This window comes from Leptonychotes weddellii, chromosome 15 (assembly GCF_054177405.1).
Source record: "Leptonychotes weddellii isolate Sample4059 chromosome 15, ASM5417740v2, whole genome shotgun sequence".
NCBI lineage: Eukaryota > Metazoa > Chordata > Mammalia > Carnivora > Phocidae > Leptonychotes > Leptonychotes weddellii.
This window is the reverse complement of record NC_138383.1, coordinates 12,016,165-12,038,260: the sequence shown is the minus strand read 5'-3', so window position 1 is coordinate 12,038,260 and position 22,096 is coordinate 12,016,165. Positions and strand designations below refer to the sequence as shown.

General features: G+C 53.1%; 1 protein-coding gene and 1 long non-coding RNA gene across 4 annotated transcripts in view; one reads left to right on the top strand and one right to left on the bottom strand.

Moving 5' to 3' along the window:
- Positions 1-1,499: 1,499 nt before the first annotated feature.
- CACNG1 (calcium voltage-gated channel auxiliary subunit gamma 1) lies at positions 1,500-13,115 on the bottom strand. The gene is made up of 4 exons (XM_006729527.3): positions 12,493-13,115; positions 3,494-3,568; positions 2,381-2,518; positions 1,500-2,257 (listed from the first exon to the last, which is right to left on the bottom strand). Exons 1-4 carry the CDS (start codon positions 12,959-12,961, stop codon positions 2,031-2,033), a joined length of 909 nt encoding a protein of 302 aa, XP_006729590.2. The 5' UTR covers positions 12,962-13,115; the 3' UTR covers positions 1,500-2,030.
- LOC145717304 (uncharacterized) overlaps positions 9,734-22,096 on the top strand; it is a 17,958-nt gene continuing 5,595 nt past the window's right edge. Inside the window, exons 1-3 of one of the 3 annotated variants that reach the window (XR_014140432.1) lie at positions 9,734-11,489; positions 15,261-15,416; positions 16,023-16,119. This is a non-coding gene — a long non-coding RNA (uncharacterized LOC145717304). The remainder of the gene's footprint in view (positions 11,490-15,260; positions 15,417-16,022; positions 16,120-22,096) is intronic. The other 2 variants (XR_014140430.1, XR_014140431.1) reach the window with 2 other exon arrangements.

Below are 22,096 nucleotides of genomic sequence, written 5' to 3'. Positions count from 1 at the left end.
AGCACGTTTGCTCTCGGCTTCTGTCACTGCCTCTTTGGGACAGTGGCCCGCCGGTGGCTGTGGGGCCACGTGGGGCTGTGCAGCCTCCTCCAGGACTCACCTGCCCCCCTCCCTTCTCTGCAGCTCCCGGCTTTGGCTTCCTGACATTTATGTCACCCTGCTCTCTTTGACCCTTTTGCTTTCACAATCGTGTGCCAGCCATTTGCTCCACCCCTGGCTGGAAAGCAGGCTGGGCTGTGCTCTCTGTCCCCCAGGCTCCTCAGCCACTCCTGCAAGCCCAGCCCAACCCCCTGAGACAACACGGAGCCATCTGGACAAGCCCCACCACGACCCCCACCACCCAGGTGCCCCCAGACTCATGCTTCTTCCCTTTAAATTGTTCTAAGCAGAACGAATGGGTCTCTTTTCTCTCCCATCACAGATGGGAACAGCGAGGGGTGAATTAGCTGACTGATGAGTGTACGGTTACTCCAGAACAGGGGTCAGCAAACTTTTTCCATAAAGGGCCAGGTAGTGCGAGCCAGACAGCCTGTCACAGTTTATGCCCTATTGCAAGAGTATGTTACTGATTAAAATATGCCCTTATACCACTTGAGTGACTTTTTCTCTTTTTTTTTTAAGATTTTATTTATTTATTCATGAGAGACAGAGAGAGAGAGAGAGGCAGAGGGGCAGAGGGACAACAGGCTCCCTGCTGAGCAGGGAGCTGACCCTGGGACCGAAGGCAGGCGCTTAACCGACTGAGCCACCCAGGCGCCCTTGAGTGACTTTTTCTTTGACAGTTCCAGTGAAACTTTACTTACAGACACTGAAATGGAAATACTTTCCAAATATCATAAAATATTCTTCTTTTGCTTTTTAAAAACCATTTGGAATAGTAAAAACCATTCCTAGCCTGTGGACTGTATCACAGCAGACGGCGGGCCAGGTTTGGCCCACGGGCTGTAGTTTGCAACCCCAGCTGCAGAGGACTGAGCGCTAACCCCAGGTCTGACTTACCAGGACGGTTTCGGAAGGTAGAAAGTGTAACTTTCGACACTCCCGGGGGTGGGGGGGCCCTAAGTGTCTAACTGCTAAGCGCAGCTTCCTGATGTTCCCTGCTACAAAAATCCAGCATCTGAAATCAGACCGTGTAGTTCCACTGCTTGAGTGCTCTTAGCACTTGGAGGCCAGCGCGCTGGGGCTCTGGAAAGAACCCCTCCTTCTTTTTAACACCCTTGCCTTGCCAGATGGTGTCTGGTTTCTCCCAAAGAAAATCCCAGGCCCAGCGATCGAAGCTGGAATCCAGAACCTCTAAGTCTTATGGGTAAACAGGACCCCATTACCCCATCACCCCCCCGCCTCATCCCCACACCTCCCTACAAAAGTCCTCAACACACGCAGCGGGGGGGGGGGGGGACCGGGACACATGCTTTTCTTCCTCCTTCAGGGTCATGGGGCCCCTGGGCCATCCGAGGTCAGGACTCCAAGCAATTTGTATGGAAGGTGCAAGGGCAAAGTAAGTTTTCAAAGAGCTTTTATTTCAAACACAGTCAGATTCTACCCAGCGAAAAAATGCTCCTCACGTATCTTGGAAACCAAGGAGGGCACGTTCAGTTCAGTGGAAAGGGTGTGTCTTGTCCCAGAGAAGGAGGGAGGGGTTGGCTATTTACACAGGCAACACCCAGAACTGATAAATGAGCACAGGGTCCCTACAGGGCTCACGGAGGACACCTGGACCCAGCTTATCAAAGACAACTGGCTCAGCGAGGACCACCTGGAGCTCCAGGGGAAGGGGGTCCCCACCAGACACCCTGCACCTGCCACCCCTGCCGTCTCCCTCCCACCCTGGGCAGGTGTGGATCATGTCCACTTGCTGGATTCCCAGGGGAGCCTGTCACAGCCCAGAGAAGGGCTCAGAGAGGGAAGCAGCAGCGGCTGTCGTGGGGTAGGTGGGACCGGGGAGAGGTAAAACTCCCGCCTCCTCTCCAGAACGTTCTGGGCCAGGCTCGGCTTCCTGAGGGGAAAGCCCCGCGGGGGCTCCGGGAGGGCTAGTGCTCGGGCTCGGCGTCCATGCAGGACTCCCAGGGGTTCTGGGGCATTCGAGGCAGGGAGAAGAGCAGGAGGGCCAGGCCGCCGAGGAAGAGGAGGACGAAGGCGGCGCAGGCGCAGGCGAAGGACCAGGAGTAGTAGTACTCGATCCACACGGTGTGCTCGCTGTCGATCATGCGCTTCACCGACTGCCGCGTCACCTCCACCGACACGAAGACGCACAGGCCTGCGGGCCGAGCGGGACCTTCAGGGCCCTCTGCCCAGAGCTCCCCCCACCCCCCGGGGCCGCGCTCGGGTCCCCGGTCCCTGCCCCGCCGCCCGGCCGCACGGGCAGGGGCCCCCACGCTACCTGCGAAGGCGTAGAACATGGACGCCGGCCTCAGCAGGTAATCCCGCTTCTTCCGGAAGGACAGAAGCGCGCAGCTGGTCCCCATGATGATGAAGCCGAGGCTGAAGATGGCGATGGCGGCGGCCGAGATGCTGTACTCTGCGGGACAGGGGGGCGGGGGCCGCACCGCGGCTCAGCGGCGGCCCCTCGGCGGCCCGAGGGCCGGTGCCGCGCGTCCTTGCGCCCATTTCCCTGGGGAGCACGCTGAGGGTCCGAGATGAAACCCCTCACTCAGAGTCACACGGCGGGGGGAAGGGGTGGGGCCAGGACGGCAACAAGACCCCCTTCCCACTCCCGGCGGGGGGTAGGCGCTGAGCTGCAGGTTCTCCCCCACCGCGCAGAGGCCTGGCAGCCGGCGGGAGCCACGTGGCCGCAGACCTTTCTGGAACAGAAAGCTTCCTGCGAGCCAGGGCGCCGGGGGCGGGCTCGGGCGGAGGGTGGGCTGTCCTGGGGCTCCAGGCAGCTGCTGCAAGTGTGGCTTGTTGCAGAGCCCCGTGCGTGATCGTGTGTGTGCACCCGCACCACACGTGTAGATTGCCAGAGCGAGTGTGCTCGCGTGTGCGCTGGCACGTGAGGCTCGCTCCGAGCGAGCGTGTGCGCGTGCGTGCCCACACCCTGGGCAGGGTCGGCACCGTGCCCAGGTGCTTCCCGGAAGGCCCCCGGGGCACACGTGCTCCCAGAGCCCTGGGCGGCTCCCCTGACGCCCCCGGGGGGGGGGGACCGATAGGCTACGGAGGGGATCAGCTGCCCCAGCAGCCCCGAAGACCAGCACAGGGGGTTGGGGTACTGTTGCATTTCCCCGTCACTCCGGCCTCCCTCGGGCTGGGCAGGAAGACGATTGCGGGGCCTCCCCAGAAACCTCTCCTTACAGGCTCTCTCAAGGCCTGATGGACCCAGAGCTCAGGACGGCCCGGCCGCCCAGGGCTGCGGGCTCAGAGCGCAGAGCATCAGGCCGGAGCCGCTTTGCATTGCAAGCGGAGAAGTCAGGGCTTTTGTGCCAAATGGTTTTCTGGCTCAGCAGCCTGGCCAGGAGTCACTTTTCCTGACCCTCCCTGCCTTCCCCCACCCGCTCACCTTTCTGAGTAGTGACTTCGAAGATCTCTGAGGTCTCGCCTGGGTTAAAATGCCTGAAGTAGGAACAGTTCTTCTCTGCAAAGGAGGGAGACAGCCTATGAGTTGAGCCAGAGGGTTGGCAGGCTCCACCAAGAGAGGGTGGGTGTGATAGCCCCATGGACTGGCCCTCCCTTCCCTAAACCCCGAATCTGGGCCGAAACAAACATCTTTCTCCGCCGCTTAGACCAAAATTTCAGCAGGATGAGGGGCTTTCATAAGAGGCTAGGAGATCTGTAGGAAGCAAAGGCCGACTCAGTCAAGAGGGCCAGAGTCCTGTGGGTATTGAGCCCATTAGGCAGATGGGGTAACTGAGGCTCAGCAACTCGTTTCTCAGGGGGTGCAGGGAACAGCGTCAACAAAGGACCAGAGGGTGGTTCTCACCTGGGACTTGTTGGGCAAGGTCTGGAGACCTGTTTGGCAGGGGTAACTGGCGGGTAGTGGATAGAGGCCAGGAATACTGCTAATCATCCTACAACTACAGGACAGCCCCACACAGCATAGAATTAAGGCCGAGGTTGAGAAAGCCTGGTCATACCAAAATCTAGGGCTGTGTTTCCTATCGGTATCCGGGCCCATCCTGATGCACTGGGTGTGACTGGGAAGCAAGTGATGTGTTTCAAAAGCTTCCAGAAGACTCTGATGCTCACCCAGTTTGGGAAGCCCTGCTCCAGGTCTTTTAAAATGCCCCACAGAGAGCTTTTCTGAGTGGGCCAAATGGATGGATTTGAGTGCAGGGTAGAGAACTTCCATTCAAGGGCCCAATGTGGGTGATCATCATGTCATTTCATCAGACCCTTGACACCTGTGGCCGGACAAACCCTCCTCTGGTCAGCTGCCTGTTCTACCTGATCAGTGTCAGGAAAGCCATAGAAGATCTGTGAACAGCAGGACCAAAAATCTGGATTTGATGGGGCGCAGAGGAAGGACTCAGAACAAAGAAATTCATGCTGGTTTTAAACACAGTTTCAGGCATAATTTCTCTTCCATTTTTCTCCCTTAATTTCTCTTGTAACTTGACATACTTTAAAACTGAAGGATATTCTTACTGCTTATTGAGTACAATTTAATATTCTTTACTCCGTTTTTAGGAAGTAGCTGAATGGGGTTTTAAAATATATATTATTTTATGTTTCTTAAAATTAAATTGGGTTGCTTTTTATTTGTGTGAGGCCCTCCATTGATTTCTTCTTCCTGTGGGTCCATGACCCTCAGTAGGAAACACCTCCACTCCTAGTTTAGATGGCGTCTAGGTTATGCATTCGTTTCTTCACTTTCAGGCTGTATTTCAATGATCCTGATTATTGATGCCCGCTTTCTTTTGGAAATGCGCCGGAGATGTTGCCAAAGACACAGCTTTCATTGGGTTGCAGGCTTTCTTCTGTCTGACCTAAATCATCTTATTGCCACTGAAGCCTATGGCCGCCCCTCCTTTCCCCTCCCCCAGTGTCAGGTTTGCTCAGCTCCCATGATGGAGAAGGAGATGACCCCTGGGGACGAGCCTGGGTTCGCAGCAGTGACTGTTCTGCGAGGTAAACAGCCTTCTCTTTGAGCGTCTATATTTAAATCACTTTCCTTTTGAGCAGAGTTACCTGGGGTGTCTGACTGCCAGCAATGATGTCAGAATTAATGCTGCTCTTTTCTCTCTCACAGCTTCCGGTGCTATTTTAAAGCATAATGCAACCCTCTTCTATTTGTTAGATTATTAGCTATAGATTCTCTTGAATCACTGCTTCTGAATGGCTTGTGCGATGTCGTTAAGTCTCCGTGTGCGTCTCCCTCTGGACAAAGGAACATTTCTGTTTCATTCTTTAAGGGCCAATTTCGGTTGTCATTGAAAACCCTCTGAAAAGAATTGACTGGATTCAGGTATATTTCACAGTCAGCTGCCTCCCCGACTCCTCGCAACCCATGAGTTAAAAGCCTCTGGGCCGTGAGAAAAAGGCCCATCAGAGCCTGGCCAAAACATCGCTGTTTGGCAGTTCTGGGCTGCTGAGCCCCTCTCGCACACGTAGTTAGTGTTTGCCTTGTCAGCCCCCCGAGATCAGTGGCGGACTCCATCCCGACAAACCGCCGCTTGCATGAAAACCGTCTTAGCTCAGTCAGTGGTGGGAGGCTGCCTGTCTGGGGAAGCCAGCCTGTGGATTTTCTGGGGGAGATTTTCCCCTTCAGTGACCCAGGGACACTCCTACTCCCTCTCCTCCCCTATTAAATGATAGCACATTGTGTGGGATGGGGGGCACCCAGTGGGTGGGATTCCCACACAGGGCATCTGGAAGTCTCAGCTTCTCTCTGATGTGGCTGAACGTAGGGCGCGAGAATGGATGGGCCAACCCGGTCCCCTCTCTTGAACTTAGCACATGAGCAAGGCCAGCGTCTTCGGCCCTGAGCCTGGGGGTAACATCTACTCTAGGGCCCCAAGGCTGCCCATGGAGGACCACAAGCCCCTTTGTGGTCCCTGATGACCCCAGCAGGGGTGGGGGCACGTCAGACCCAGGTGTCATTCCAGACATGTCCAGCACCAACAAGATGCTCATTCGGGAAAAATCAAGCCGGGCATCTGCCTGTGTCACTCAAGACTGCTCCTGTTGAGGTGGGCAGACCTCGCTTCTGCCCCTTTGTCTGGGGGTTCTGGGTACACTGAGCATCAAGAGCAACTTAAAAAGGAAGGACATCAGAGATGGGCCCGGTGTGGGCCACTTAGTCACAGGCGAGGGGCTTGGAGGAGAGAGGCAGTGACAGCTCGGTGACAACTGTGGAGATTCTGAGCCTTCCTGCTTCTGCCTTTCGGATATCCTTCCATGCCATTCCCTGGCTTCCATTACAGCTGCACAAAGCTCAGGGCTTAGAGCTTGGTCTTGAAGGATTATAGCCCCTTTACTGGGCAGAAGAAACAAGTGCTCTGGATCAAGTCAGTGGAGATACCAATGTCGGGGTGATGATCTGGGACCAATAATCAGGAAGTTGGAAGTTCCTCCAGCCTCCTTTGTCTCTGCAAATGGCTCATGGTGACTCTAATATTTGTATTTCTATTTTTCTGTATTTCAGAAATGTCTGTCATAAACAGTCAGAAGACTCAGTGGTCTAAAAACTTAAGAGGGTTATTCCTTAAAAAATATGGTGAACTTGGGGCACCTGCATGGCTCAGTCAGTTGAGTGTCCAACTCTTGGTTTCAGCTCAGGTTATGATCTTGGGGTCATGAGACTGAGCCCCATGTGTGGCTCTGCATTCAGCGTGGAGTCTGCTTAAGACTCTCCCTCTCCCTCTGCTCCTCCCCACTGCGCTCTCTCTCTCTCTAATAAACAAAAATAAATCTTTAAAAATAATATGGTGAACTCAGCTATTGAGCTTGACTCGGGTTGGAGTATTCTGGGTAAGCAAGTATTCTGGTTAAGGGAACTATATCTAACTGTGCCAGTTTCAAAGAACTAAAACAGAAGGCGTGTTTAACTCCAACCTGAACTTGAGTTAATGCAGGTTTTCTCTGATAGTTGGGGTAACTTATACGATTAGGGGATGCTTCTGGGTTATCACTGAGAATGTAGCAGTGTACCCAGTGCTGGTTGATGCAGACTTTAATATATTTCAAAAAATACCTTGTTTTACACAAAACCAAGGGAGCTAGTGACTTCGGGGTTGGAAAAAATATTTCGCTTACTTGTCACTTGCATCAACGGCAGGGCTGTCTTCACCCTTTTTGTAAAAGAAGTTCTTGATGCTCCCAATAGTGGTTTCTCTGGGCTCTGTCTCCCCCTACCACTCTGATTGAGGACTTTCATCCAATGGGTTGAAGAAATCCCCAAGACCCCAGCCCAGAGGGTCAGAGCATTGCTGTTCAATGGCAGGGGAGGGGGAGAAGTCTGGTTATGGCCTGGGTCTCTAACATTAGCTCATGTGGTTGGGAAAGGGAGCCCCTGAAATTCTTGGGGTCCATAATATGATGTTCCTTCATATGGCTCCAATTCCTGCACCAGGTTCTGGAAGAGAGGATGAGCCATACGGGAAGTAGGGTACTGGGGCAGTCTGCTGCCTTAGCCTAAAGAGACAGAGCTGGAGAGAGACAACATTCTGTCCAACCCAAGGGCAGGGGATGTGATTCACTTGGGCTCTCAGACAGACAACCTCTCCTGACAATGAGGGAAGACCCTACTTTTATTCTGAAGACATTAGAATTGACCTCAGATGTTGATCTTTGCATGACAGTTCTTCTAAAACTCTTTGGGTCGGTGGGAAAAACCAAATTAGACAATTTATGTCCTCAGAGCCCCCAGCATTCTATGGCTGAATGGGACTTTGAAAAGTCTCTGTTGAACCAGGTCCTGGTCGAGCTTCTTCTAAACCATGTCATGTCAAAAGTTGGCCTCTTGTGTGTCTGCCTGGATCAGTATGTATGTACAGTGGGGGATACCGTATGGCAGTGGACTGGAGAGAACAGGGGCTCTGGATTTGAGACTTGGCTGTTGAACTTGTGAGAAGGTTAGCTTTGGGAAGGCCACTCTGAGCCTCAGTTTTCCCACAAGTAGAATGAGAACCACCTGAAGAATGAGAGCCTCCTTACTGGGTTGTTGTAACTAGTATAATGTAGTGACCAAGAAGGTGAATTTTAGGGATATGAACTCTAGCTGCTCTGCCATGGTAGTTGTGTGACCTTGGTCAAGTTACTCAACCTCTCTGTGCCTCATTTCGTTTATCTGTGAGATGGGATGATGGTAATAGTATGACCTCATAGAGGGTTTTGTGAGGATTAGATGAGAATATATATATTTCTATTTGTCATCCTGCTGCCTTCTGGCCTCCATGGTTTCTGGAAAAATATCCGCTGTGAATCCTACCTTAGTAAGATCGCTTGTATGTGATGAGTCATTTTTTGCTGCTTCCAAGAATCTGTGTCTTTATCTTTTGACAGTTTTGATCATGATGTGTCTAGGTGTGGATTTATCCTACTAGAATTCATTAAGCACCATGGATTTGTAGATTAATATTTTTCATCAAAAATGGAAACTTTTCAGCCATATTTTTCTGCTTTTCTGCTTCCTGCTCCTTTCTCTCTCCTGTCCTTCTGGGACCACCATTATGTGTATATTGTACCTTTGATACTATCACACAGGACTCTGAGGCTCTGTTCATTTTTCTTCTTTTTTTTCCTGTCTATTCCTCACACTAGCTAATCTCAATTGATCTATCTTCAAGTTCACTTATTCTTTTTTGCACCTGCTCAGATCTGCTATTGAACACTTCTAGTGAATTTTCCATTTCAATTATTATAGTTCTCAGCTCCAGAATTTCTATTAGGTACTTTTATTTTCTTGTGTGTGTTTTCTTTTTAAAGATTTATTTATTTATTTGAGAGAGAGAGAGTACAAGTGGGAGGGGCAGAGGGAGATGGAGAGAGAATCTCAAGCAGACTCTGTGCTGAGCATGGAGCCCAATGTGGGGCTTGATCTCATGACCCTGAGATCATGACCTGAGCCAAAACCAAGAGCTGGACACTTTACCAACTGTGCCACCCAGGCGCCCCAAAGTATTTTTTTTTAAGTGGCTCCATGCCCAGTGCAGAGTGCAACACAGGGCCTGACTCACGCTATTAGGTCCTTTTACAATAATTTCTATCTCTTTATTGATAATCTCTATCGTGAGACATCATTCTCATCTTTAGTTGTTTAGACTTTTTTTTAGTTCTTCGAACGTATCTAAAAAAGCTGATTTAAAGTCTGTAAGTCCAATATCTGGGCTTTCTTAAGGATCTATTGATTGGTTTTATCCCCCTTATGTATGGGCCATACTGTTTTACTTCTTTGCATGTCTTGTGATTTTTTTTTTAACTTAAAATTTAAATTTAAAGCTGGAATATTTAAGCAATATAATGAGCAACTCTGGAAATCAGAGTCCCACCTTTCCCTAGGGTTTGTTCTTGTTGCTGTTTGTCATTGTTTGTTGAGTGACTTAATTTTGTAAAGTCTGTTTCCTTTGTCATGTGGGACCACTGAAGTCTTTGCTCAGTTAGTTTGGTAATCAGATCACATTTTGTAAAATGCTTGGAATGAATACATCTCCCAGTCTTTACTGAGGGGCTCTGTGCTAAGCAGAGAGCTAAGCACTCCACCAAACATCCTACATTTCTGCCTTAGCCTTCATTTTCTGCTTGCCCACAGCCTCAAGATCAGCCCAAGGTGAGAGCTTAGGGCCTTTTCAGGCCTTTCCTTATATACCATACAGCGCTCTGCATGCACAAGGCCTAAATTCTCCAGAATATGTTGGAGCTTTTCAAAGCCACCTATGGACATCTCATTCTCTAGCTTTTTTGGTTGGCCTATTGTTTGCCCTGACTGTTGGATACTGCCTCAGGAGCTGTGCTATTAAGTGATTGTTTCTCATTGTTTTTGACAAATGACCCCTGGGAAAAAGACTGTTTCCACTGAGTGAGCTCAGCGTCAGGTCAAATAAAGACAGCCTTGCAAGTGGGGACTTCCAGGAAACCACCAGACAGATCAAATAATGACAGTTCTCTGGGAATGAGGCTTTGAAAGAGATCTGGTCCCATCCGTCCCCTTTGGGGGCTGCCAGGCTGCTAAATTTTCACTGTTTGCAGGCTGTTGGTTTTCAAGGCTATGACAGAGTTGGGGAGGGGGGAACAGGAATAGAGCAAGTTAAAGCACCCCAAAACTCCACCATTCTTACTGAGATTCACCTAGTTTTCTCAAAGAAGCCCTCGCTGGATTGCTGCAAGACTGGTTAATTTCCAGCGTTCTGAAAAAGTTTATTCTGGCCATTTTTGCCAGAGTTCTCATTGTTTTTATGGAGAAGAGGGTTTTTGGAGATTCTTACTCTGCCCTTTCTTCTGATGTCATTCAAAGTAAAAATATGGAAGGCACTGAAAACAATATTTGGCAGATGGTACTAGATTTGGGTTTGTGGTTATGACTCCTGTTAATAATAAACGAGAGAACATGTATGAACTCTCTTCCTCCCTGCAGCAAGGAGTAATCCCACAGAGCACAGGAAAGGTGGGTGGGGAAGGAAAAAGGTGTCCATCTGCAGAGAAAGGAGAGGGAAGGCAGGAACATGTTGTTGAGTGACTTAATTTTGTAAAGTCTGTTTCCTTTGTCATGTGGGACCACTGAAGTCTTTGCTCAGTTAGTTTGGTAATCAGATCACATTTTGTAAAATGCTTGGAATGAATACATCTCCCAGTCTCCCAGAGAATACATCTCCCCGAAAGCTTGTCGGCGGGGTAGGGCAGGGCTTGCAAGTGTGGGAGGGAGGATTCACTCTGGACCAGGGCAAGAAGCCATAGAGATAGACTCTGGTCAGGCTCAAGGCCAAACCATGCCTGCTGGTCCTCTACAGCTAACCTCCTGCTCATTTGTCTCTTCCTTGTATGGACTTGCCTCGCCTCCCTGCTCATCTGCTCTATAAACTCACCAGACTTTAAAAGGCAGGTGCTTCTGAGGACAGGTGGACAGGACCATAACAGTGCATTCCCTTGCACGGTCCAGAGAGAATCTGCCTCACCCTGCCCTGCCCTGCCCATGGAAATTGGCTGGACGATGCATTTGTTTACGGGTGTGCTCGGCCCTGGCTGAGGAGCGTGGGCCTGTGAGCTATGTGATACCCTTCAAAAGCACATGTCCATGTCTGTTAAAGCCCTCAGCCCGGGGACTCAGTGTTTCTAAGACAGCTGGGTATTTATGAGTCTTCCATGTATCTAGCGGGAATGAGCAAGGCAGGAGTTTTCTAGAGCCAGCAGGAGGGAAAAGAAGAGGAAGAAGAGAAGTAGAGGAATGGAGTTTGGGCTCCCTTGTCCCACACACAGACTGCAAGATCTCTGGGGACTTAGCACGGACTTCCTTGAAAGGCAGGGTTCAAGGAACACCCAGTCTGATCACAGAGGGAATGATTCTGAAAATCAGGTGGGTCACTATACTCACCCTGGTCCACGACCACCTCACACTGACACTGGTTAAGCACTGGAAGGGACTTGATGTTGCTGAGCCCAAGCACTGGGTTTTACAGGAGACAGCAGAAGCTGTATGGGCTTTGTTGACCCCAGAGTCACTGGGCGGGAGGGGGAGGGGGGGTCGTGGGCCATGCATGACGGAGCCCAGACCTCTGATTCTCCACACAGGGCTCTTTCCTCAGCATGGGCTTTGTCTGCTATGAATGTGGAGGGCTCCTCATTTGCAGAATAGACTGGTCACCCTCCTACCAGGTGTTCCTGACAAGGAGCTCACCTTTGATGTGCGGTTCAGTCCCATGGGGGCGGGGATTGAGGAATGCACTTAAATTTGAGCAGGAGGACATGCTTCCCAGCTCTGAAGGGGTCTGAGCTAGGAGAATGCACAGGAGTGATGGTTCTGACAAAAAGCAGGTCTACAACCAGGTCCTGCCTCACTGGTGTGTGGCCTCTGCAGTCAGGCAAGGGCCCCACACTTGGCTCCAGGCTTCACTGTTGCCATCTTGAAACTCTTAAGAATAATCACAAGGAGCCCTGCGTTTCCATTTTGCCCTACGCCGTATACACTGTGTGGCTGATCCTGTCTCACGCCCAGCCTGGAGGCTGCGGAATGAGCGTGCCCGCCACACGGGTCCCTTCAGCCCGAGGACTTCGGGCCGTTTAGCCTGTCTGTGCTGGGGAGAGCACAAGCCTCTCGTCTGGTAGAGCCACGGATTCTTTCCTGAGCCTCTGGTCCCACCTGTGCGGCCCTGGGCTCGGGGTGAAAAGCCGGGAGCCTCAGCAAGACAGAAATAGCCAGAGACAAACGCCCTCAGTTTACAAGCCGGCTCTGGCCTCCAGGATGACACACGCACTTCAGATCCTCCTCCCTGGGCACAGAGGGCTGGGCGGCATTTCTGGTCTGAGGCAGGGACACCTGCCCTCTTTCCCACAGGCACCTTTTCCCGGGGCGGGGGGCGGTGAGGAAGGGCAGGGGGTGGGGATGGGATCAGAGAGTGGGTACGTTACCCCCAGGCAGGGTGATGGGTCCGCAGGTCTTGTCCTTGCTGTCAGGCATGACAATACGCTTGGTGCAAATCCGCCAGAGGCCAAAGTGGGCCGCCTCGCAGGTAGCATTGTGGTGTTCCACCTCGGGGCTCAGCACGGCCCAGTGGTCGGTCACCACGGCCACCAAGGCCAGCACGACGCCCACCAGGATGCAGAAGAGGGTGGTGCGGACCTTCGGCGCTTGGGTCTGGGACATGGTGGTGGCGGAAGAGTGGGTGCCCTGGGCCACGGTCTGGTGGCAGTGTCTCCCAGGCAGGTGGTGGCCAGGCTGGGGAGGTGGCGGCGATGATCGAGCTGGGGGGTGGAAGCTAAGTTTAGTGTGTCCGGCTGAGCCAGAGGGGGCTGGCCTCGGGGCTGAGGGACACCAGACGGGGCTGAGCAGCTGCCCAGACGTGTCAGGGGCCTGAGGGAGGCTTCTATTAATGCACATCTCAGGCGTGTCACCAAGGATAGCTTCTCCTCAGGTTTCAGAGCTTTTTTTCCCTCTTGGGACCTGAAATACCTCAAGGAGGGACCAGGAGAGAAGGCTCTAGATGGTGACTTGAGACCTCCACAGTTGGCAGCTCAGGATACCTGAGTGGGAGGCACTGAGGGGTAGGCCCCAGGGACACTAGGGGTGTGGGAATCTGCCTGTTCTGGGCTGCAGGAGCAGGGGACACTGCTGGGTGGGGGCAGGGGACCCTGGGGGACACAGGTGCCACAGCCTGGTGCTCTCACCAGCGGGGCGGGTGTGAGTGGGTCCTTGTCCTGGAGGCTTGGGGGACTCAGGATCCTGCCTAAGGACATCTTGAGGATCCCCTGCCAGGAACTCTGGAGCCCTAGCACATCCCCGAACTGCAGGAAGATTTCCGGTGGCTCCTGGGCCTGGCATTACCCAGCACTGTGCCCAGCGTGGGAACGCTGTTTCCTTTTCTTGCTTGCTTGCTTTTTTTTTTTTTTTTTAAGATTTTATTTATTTGAGAGACAGAATGAGTGCACGGTGTGGGGGAGGGGGCAGAGGGAGAGGGAGAAGCAGACTCCCCGCTGAGCAGGGAGCCCAACACGGGGCTTGATCCCAGGACCCGAGATCATGACCTGAGCCGAAGGCAGACGCTTAACCCACTGAGCCACCCAGGCGCCCCCGCTTTTTCCTTCTCAGTTCTCCTCGCATCCCTCCAACTGGGTGCGGAAGGAAAGCTCCGTTTGGGGTTAGTAAGTCTCGGACACCTTTCCAATGCTTGCTAATCAAAGAATAGCCTGGAAAGGACAAAGAATCCAGCTGGACCTGACTGTAGTTCTGGTTTCATTTTACTGTTTCAGTTTTACTTCTATTCAAGATTTGCCAGTTATGTTTTCATTTACAAAATACATATATTTAAGTAAAAAAGAACAGCAGTGGGTTGACTATTAAGAGGCTGATGGTGTGTGGACCCAGCAGAGGACAGAGGACAGTTTGGGACGGACCCCAGAGAGTCCTGCCTGACCATGTGCCCCCCGGGGCTCGAGCCCCTGCACCTCTCCTGTGTTCTGCATCTCTTCTTTATCAGTTGACCAGTTGTCTCTTTGGGGGTCTATCCAAGAGGCTGATGTGGGGCCAGGAATAGATCCCTGAGCTGGGCAGGGTTTTGAGCTTCAAGATCCTGGCCTCAGGTTGCCACAGCTTACAGAAATACTCTTCCTGTGTGCGCAGAAACTCTCAGAGGCATCCAGCCTTGGAATCACAGTCTGTTAATAATAACGATAATCATAGGAACAGTGCATCTTGAGGGAGTGTTTACTATATAGCATGTGCTGTGCTAAGCCTTTCCACATCATTGCCCTTAAACTTCACACCAATCCATGAGGTGAGTTGAGACTATGACATCCATTTTACAGATAAGGATACAGAGGCTCAGAGACACGAAGCAACTTGTCCAAGGTCACACAGCAGGCAAATGGTGAAGCCAGGTTTCAGAACCCAGAGCCCAAACTCTGAAGTGATGGTTGGAGATGGGAGGAGAGGTCTGGATCTATTGTGGCTATGGGGGAGCAAAAGTATCCTCTCCTTCTACCCTTCTAAGTTCTCAGCTCAGGCTCCTGTCACAAGAGAAACGCATACACACTTATTCGCTATAAGTTTTCCATGACACAGGAGCCTTGGCTCAGGAAACAAAGACCCGAAGGAACGGTTCACACTGTGTTTTTATGCACTGGGATGCACAGTGGGATGAAGAGCAGAAAGTTGGTGAAAGATATCAGGAAAACAAGAGGCTATGAACTAAGTGCAGTAAATTGGGGAAACAGCGAGGTCTATTTAGGTCCCTCTTGGGGTCCTGGGGATGCAGGAGCTCCTTTCCTCCGGGTAGAGGGAGGACAACTCCCACCTGAGGGTCTCAGGTCCTGCTTCAGGGCAGACGGGCAGGGCGGGGGTCCTGGCACCTGCCGTTCCTCGAATTCCTTCCACCTAAACTATTCAGTATGCCAAGGTGCCATATTTTGGAGTAATGTGCCCTGAACCCCGTCATGACCGAGAAAAGGAAGCTGCAGCCTAGAGAGAGGATGCGCCAAGCCAGGCCTGCCCAGTGACCAAGCACCAGTGCTGAGCTGAGGCCTCCCGTCCGAAGCCACAGGCCGGCGGAGGGCAGTTACCGCTCACCCTTCGTGTTGCAAACCAGCCTCCCCATCCAGGTGGTAAATCTGCCGGAGCTCCGCCCTCAACCTTCCTCATCTCCGCTCTCCTTCTCTCCCTGCCCCCCTGCCTCTGTTCCCAGTGAACCTCCTGGCCTCAGTGGGGGGCAGGCTTGTGCAGCATGGGGGGTCCTGAGTCCTCCACCCCAGGGAGCAGAGCATTAAAGATGTATGGCCTCTTCCTCTTGAAGTCGTCTTTGTGTAAATCGGCCCCATGTGGGCAACTCCAGGGGTTGCAGGTAAGTCGTAGCCCCCCAGCCCCGTTTCCTAAAATTCCTCCAAACAGACCTTTTCTGCTCATTGAGGCCACTGCCAGGCATATGTGCGGCTCTCCAGAACCTTGCTGGGCCGGGGAAGGGGCTCAGTGGATGCTGGCGTTTGCTGGGAGCCGGGGCTGGGAGATATCCGCAGCTGCTGCGGGGGGGGCCCTCCCCTTTCCAGGGCAAGGGGGAAGAGGGCGCCCTGGGGAACCAGCCTGCCAGGGATGGCGTGGCCAGCCGCGGATCAGAGCCTGCTCCGCTGTCCTGGGCTGGGCTCATCAGCCTCTCTAAGCTGCCCTCCTGCATCTTAAATGAGGGCAGTGATGTCTGGCTGGGGAGCTGGCAAGCATCAGGGATAACGCTCTTTACCAGCTTAGCCTGTGCCAGGTGCTGTGGACAGAATTATGTCCACCGCTCAATTCAGAAGTTGAAGCCCAAACCCCAGTGTGATGGTATTTGGAGGTGGGGCCTTTGGGAGGTGATTGTATTAGATGAGGTCACGAGAATGGGGCCCATGATGGGATTAGTGTCCTTAAAGGAAGAGATACCAGACAGCTTGTTCTTTCTTTTTCTCTGCCACGTGAGGACTCGGTGCGGTGAAACCCAGGAAGAGGGCTCTTCCCAGAACCCCACCACGCTGGCACCCTGATCTAAGACTTGCAGCCTCCAGAACCATGAGAAGGTACATTCCTGTTGTTTAAGTCCGTCTATGGTATTTTGTTACCTGAGCTAACAGAGTAGGCAGTCATATCCAGGATGGCTAGTGATATTATTATTACTTACGGACCACAAATGGATCCGCTTCTCTGATGGGCAATAAGCTTCTGGAGGGTAGAGAAAATGAGGCTGTATCATATACTCATTCTGGGTGCCCTCAGAGAACACCCCCACATTTGAGTCCAGGGTGGATCTTCATATACATTTGCTGAATGACTGATGGATGGCTGGGTGGACAGATGGACTGAAAGAAGGGGACAGAAACTCAAATAATTTACCCCACCAGATGATCCAGAGGACCTTTCTATGTGGTTTAAGGCCATAGGGACATTAGAAATGGCAGCTGGGGCAAACCCAGAACAGCTTGGACCAATGGCTAATTTGCCTCAAGATGCTGAGGGACACCCCAGGAAAGCATCATTGTTACCTCTGTGGTCAAGTTCAAAAGGAAGCGGCCCCCTGAGATCCAACATTTTCTACAATCTTTAGATATGCCACACTCAGCTAAACGGGAGTTGTCTATATTTTACTTATCCAGATGAACCAGTTTTCGTTTGTCCCAAATGACTGCTCTTTTCCCAAGAAAGACCAGACATAACTAGGGGAAGGAAGGAAAACATCTCCCATAGGTGGACCTCATTTGGAGCTGGGGTCAGGGCACACCTGGGAGGGGGCTGAGTAAGTCTTCCCTGGCAACGTGCTGATCTAATTTTGAGCTCAGCCTTAATTAGGCTGCGCCATGGCCTTGGGCGTTTGATCTTAAGATACTATAAAAAAGCACGGTTCCACGCAATTGGTCCAACCTCTTTCCACCACTTCATCCGCCTCCCTGCACTGTTCAATTCGGACCCTCTGTTGCATCAGGCTTGCTGCCCCCAATTCCATCCTGTGAGCCCAGGGGACCACAAGCTCCTCCGTCTTTGAGGCCCATGATGGTGCCATGCTAACCTCTGCTTCTGCCATCATGTCTCCTCTGACTCTGCCGCCTCCCTCTTTCCCTTAGATGGACCCTTGTGATGACACTGGGTCCACCCAGCTAATCCAGGAACAGCTCCCCATCTCAAGATCCTTACTTTAATCACACCTGCCACGTAAAACGACATATTTGCAGGTTCCAGGGATTAGGACTTGGACATCCTTGGAGGCCTTGGAGGTCACTATCTTCCTACACATGTGCTGATTTACAATTTGCTTGATTTTCTCTGGCATCACCTTGCAGCTCAGGTGCAGGAGAAGGTGGAAGGTGAGATTAGGAGGGTTGGGGTCTTCCAGGGGGAAAAGGTAGAACGAAAAGGGACCAAGGGAATGGAGGGCATTGGCAAGGATGAGTTTGAATGATGACTCTTGATGGCCCTGCAACCAGGAAGGTTGATGTATTGGGAGAATATGGAGCAGTCAAGGCCCTGGAGGGCTTGAGAGATTGGAGAACAGGTAGAGTGGTGGTAAGGGAGAGAAGGAGCGGAGCATTTGCAGCTGTGGGCAGAGGAGGATGCTGTCCCAGAAGATTACAGGGGGCGGGGGGACGGTCGGGTGCTGCCAAGATCCAGGTTGGAGACAAAAGTCTTTAGAGGTGCGAAGGAAGGAGAACTGTGAGACCAGGGAGTTGGGGTGGTTGGCCCCATGGATGTTGATGGTGGCAGGATGTGGGGTGCAGAGGTGAAGCCTCTGATGAATGTGAAGGAGTGGCCAGGAAGGTGTTTGAGAGATGACAGTGAGGAGAAGGAGCTCGGGGTGGTCTACCCCAGGCCCTCAGAGAAGGCTTTTCTCCAGGAAGGTGGAGGAATAATGGTCTGGAGGCATCAGCATCCCCCTCACTTCCCTTTCTTGCTATTACGAGTCCAAGGACATGAGTTCATAACCTTCTCTGACCACAGACTTCTGTTCCTGAGGTTGTATTGGCAGTTTTGTTGGAAGCGGCAAGTTTAAAAATATCTGTATCAGGTGTATGGGCCTCATCTCCCCCTTTGGATTCTAAGGTCCCTGAGTGACTCTCCTACCCTCAGTCCCTCACCCGACCCCTCATGTCTAGGGCTGGGCAGCCAGGGGTGCTATATTAGGAACGAGTGCAGGGAGCTGAAGCCACGTGCTGGCTCTGAGCTCCCTGCAAGGAGGCCTCCCCTCCCCCCCACCCCCCACCCCCACCCCAGGCTGCTCCTCTGTGCCAGCCTCATGCTAGGATACCCCAGACCTTCTCGTGTAGCCTGGGGGCACCTGAAAGTGGTCAGGACTGGGCTCTTGCAGCCTGCATGGCCCGTGAGGAACTGGAAAGGCCCTAGTAAGGTTTGGGGGCCTGCAGAAGCTTCGAAGAAGGCAGGAGCCGTGTGGCAGCTGTGCCCTCTACCACTTGGTGGCCTGGAGACCACTGAGGGGGGAAATGAATGGGCTTCAGCCAGAGAAGCGGCTGCGACAGGAGCCCTTTCCTGGGGGCGCTGCACTGTGTTGGATCGGCTGGATGACAGGTGTCTCCCAAACCAAAGTGCAGTGGGCACGGCACCCTGCGGGCCTGGCTCTCAGAGCACCACCTCTGAGGGCTGTTCTAGAACAGTCCATCTGGAGAAGCCAACGCTCCCGAAAGCTCACTGTTAATTCTCCTTGCTGAGTTGGGGTATTTATGTACTTTTCCTCGTTTAAGTTTTATTCATTCTTCCAATAACCCTGGGAGGGAAGCGCCCCCTCCTCATCTGACCCAGGAGGATGGAACGGGGGGCTCTGAGATGTTGGGGGCCTAGCCCAGTGCTGCCTGCCAGTGAGTCGGTCTTTCCGGCTCCGGGCCCCGTCCCTGCAGCTGCCGGGTGGGTGCGGCCCAGCCTCGAGCTGGGCTGGGTTGCTGGGCTTGTTCTCCGGTGACCTGTTTGGTTGGATTCAGTCAGCCTTTTGACCCCAAACCCAGGCACCCCCCACCCTCACCCAGGACAGGTGGATGTTTTCCCATTTCCTTCTGCCACAACCTATCTGTTACCCAAACTGCTGGCTCAGAAGCGAAGAGGAGAAAGGCAACAATCAGAAAGTGTCGCAGGGTTGGGGTGCCTGGGTGGCTCAGTCGGTTAAGCGACTGCCTTCGGCTCAGGTCATGATCCTGGAGTCCCGGGATCGAGTCCCGCATTGGGCTCCCTGCTCGGCGGGGGGTCTGCTACTCCCTCTGACCCTCTTCCCTCTCGTGCTCTCTGTCTCTCATTCTCTCTCTCAAATAAATAAAATCTTTAAAAAAAAAAAAAAAAAGAAAGTGTCGCAGGGAAAGGAAATCCTGGAAATAAACGGATGAGTTTTCCTAATATGTCCACAGCGTCGATGCAAATACCAAAACCTCGCGGGTGATCTTGCGCCAGGGACCTCACCCACCAGTGCCTTAGTCTCCCTCGCTGTAGAATCAGGCCGGTGCACGGTTTCTGGCATTATTGACATTTGGACCGGATCATTCCTGGCGTGTGGGGTGAAGGTGTGATATGTTGAGCAACATCCCTAGCCTTCACGCATTAGATGCCAGGAGCACCACCCCCTTTCAAGTTGTGACAGCCAAAAATGTCTCTAGACACTGGCAGGTGTCCCTCGGAGAACAAAATCACCCCTGCTTGAGAACCACTGGGCCAGTGGCATCTCCCTTTCATGATCCTGGTGAACATCCTCAAAAAGGATTTCCTTCCTCCTGCTTATTCTTCCTTGGTCCCTCCTTCCCTCTTTAGGCTTATTTCCTCTTCTAGGATGAATACCTCAAATGAGATAATTCCTAAAGTGCCTACCCCTGCTGTTGGGCGTGATGTCCAGTGATTCCGTGGTTCTCGTTTGGGTCAAGGCGCAGGTGCAAGCCTCTTCCTCCAAACCTCGGGAGAAGGGAGCCTGGGCCCATTTTACAGATGGGGCATCTGGAGCAGAGAAGAGGCCAGGCATCCCACTGGCGCTGAAGGAGGGCTCAGGCCACACAGAGGTGGATGCAGTCCCAAAGTATTAGTGTCAAGGGCGCATTCCCCCAAAGATTGGTGGTGGGGGAGGCAAAAGAGGGAGGTACTGAAAGACATAGACCAGGGAGCTGAGACTGGCCAGTTGTTCGCCTAACCGGTTTTCTTTCCCCTGGGTGGGACTACATTTCCCATCTTCCCTGGCTCTTAGAGGCATGACTGCGTTACTGAGTTCTGGCCAACGGCACATGAGCAGAAGGGGAAGTCACAGCTTCCTGGTCAAGTAAATGTCCCCACAAGACTCCCCTATTCCCAAGATCACCTGCCCTCTGTCTCCTCCATCGGGCTGCTGGATGTCCATGCCAGGGCGACGTGGGAAGCCTATATCGAGGCTGAGTGAGCCTCCACAGGATGGGTCTTTACCTCTGAACGTGTGAAGCACAGCACGCCCCATCCCGCCCCGTTGGTTGGACTTGACATGAGTGAGAAGGAAGCTTCTGTTGCATTAAGCCATGCTACGAGTGGGGGTTTTTCGTTATGCTGGTAGCCTGCTCTGAGTGATGTAAGTGAAGGGAAGAATGGGGGGGCCCCTTTTGTGTCAGTTCTTGTGGATCTAACGCTGCGGATTAGGGTGGCAGAGTTTTTAGTTGGCAGACTCGTGACCCCGTGAGCCCCACGTTGGAGGCCGTACCCTGCCCCTACATTCAGACTGCCATGGGATTCCACCAGAACGGCTGCAAAGCTCGTGCTGAGCCGGTTTCCTGAGGACTAAGAATAAATAGGAGGCAGGGAAGTTTTGGCACATGGGGCTCGTGCTGGGTGGCGTTGGCTCAGGCTGGTGGGGCCATCGGCCTGGAGCTTGGCAGGGGCTCAGTTGGTGGGGGTGGGGGACTGAACTCCCCCGGCCCCGGTACTTGGTGGCTCATCCGGGACCTCAGTTTCCCCACGTACCCATCTCAGGCAGGAGGAAAGAGGGTCAAAAAGCCGGGGTTGAAAGTTCAGACATGCTGGGAGGGGTTCCTGCTGCCCCCAGAGTGGGGACGGTGTACCTCGCCCTCCCTTTGCTGGGACCAGGGTGAGAAAGGCCTTCCTGAGGCTCAGAGTTTAGTGCCTCTAGGTTCCAGGAGGAGCGCCAAAGCCTGGGGCTGTAGGAGGAAAACCCGCAGTCTGGGTCCTGGAAGACAGGGGCACGTGTGCTTGGATGTTAAAAGGCCCCTGGGCGGCCGCTCGGGTAGAACCAGGGGAGGATACCAATCATCCCCTCTCCGTGCCTCCCAAGAGCGTAGGGCTGACAACCCGCCGGTGCCCGTCTGCGGGGGTGAAGGTCCTGGCTTACGGTGGACGTCCGCTGTGACTGGCCGGGGCCTGTGACGGGATGTCGACATTGCCCTGATCAGAGGGGTCACGCTGTCCCTCTCGCTGACCCTGACCTCACTCCTCCTTGGTGGCTGGGGACAGTGGTGGCCGGCTGCTGTGCCTGAAATTAGGTGGCGTGGTCCCATCTGGCCTCTGGTTGGAGCCACATTCTCCTGGCCGGCTTTCCCAGTCATTGGGGTACTTGGCCCTCCTTTATTTCTTAGTCATTTCAGAATTTGGAGGGCAAAGGAGGCTGGACGCCTTAGAAAGCCAGCCAGGCAGCTTAGGGCCCCCGAGGCTATGGTTCCGTCTGTCTGGCTCCCACCCTGCAAGGTTCTGAAGACAGGCCAGGCTTGCTTCGCTGCCCGGATGCCCACACCGCAGCCCTGGGGTGGCCTGTCCACCTTCCAGCCCATCCGCGAAGAGAGACACCTGGACGGCACCGCCCAGCACTCGGAAACCCGATTAAAGCCAGGTTGAAGCCAGAGAAACCCACCTTGCCCAGCACAGGATCCACCCTGCCTGACCCTCTTCTCCTGGAGGGTCCACCGTGTCCCCCCAGACTCAGGGACACTGGTTGCCCTAAGTGCCCACCAAGACTTGAGGGGAGCTCTAGCTACCCTCCCGCCCCCCCCACATCAAGAAGAGAACATTTTAAAAATGTTTTTATTTAATTAAAAAAAAAAAAAAAGA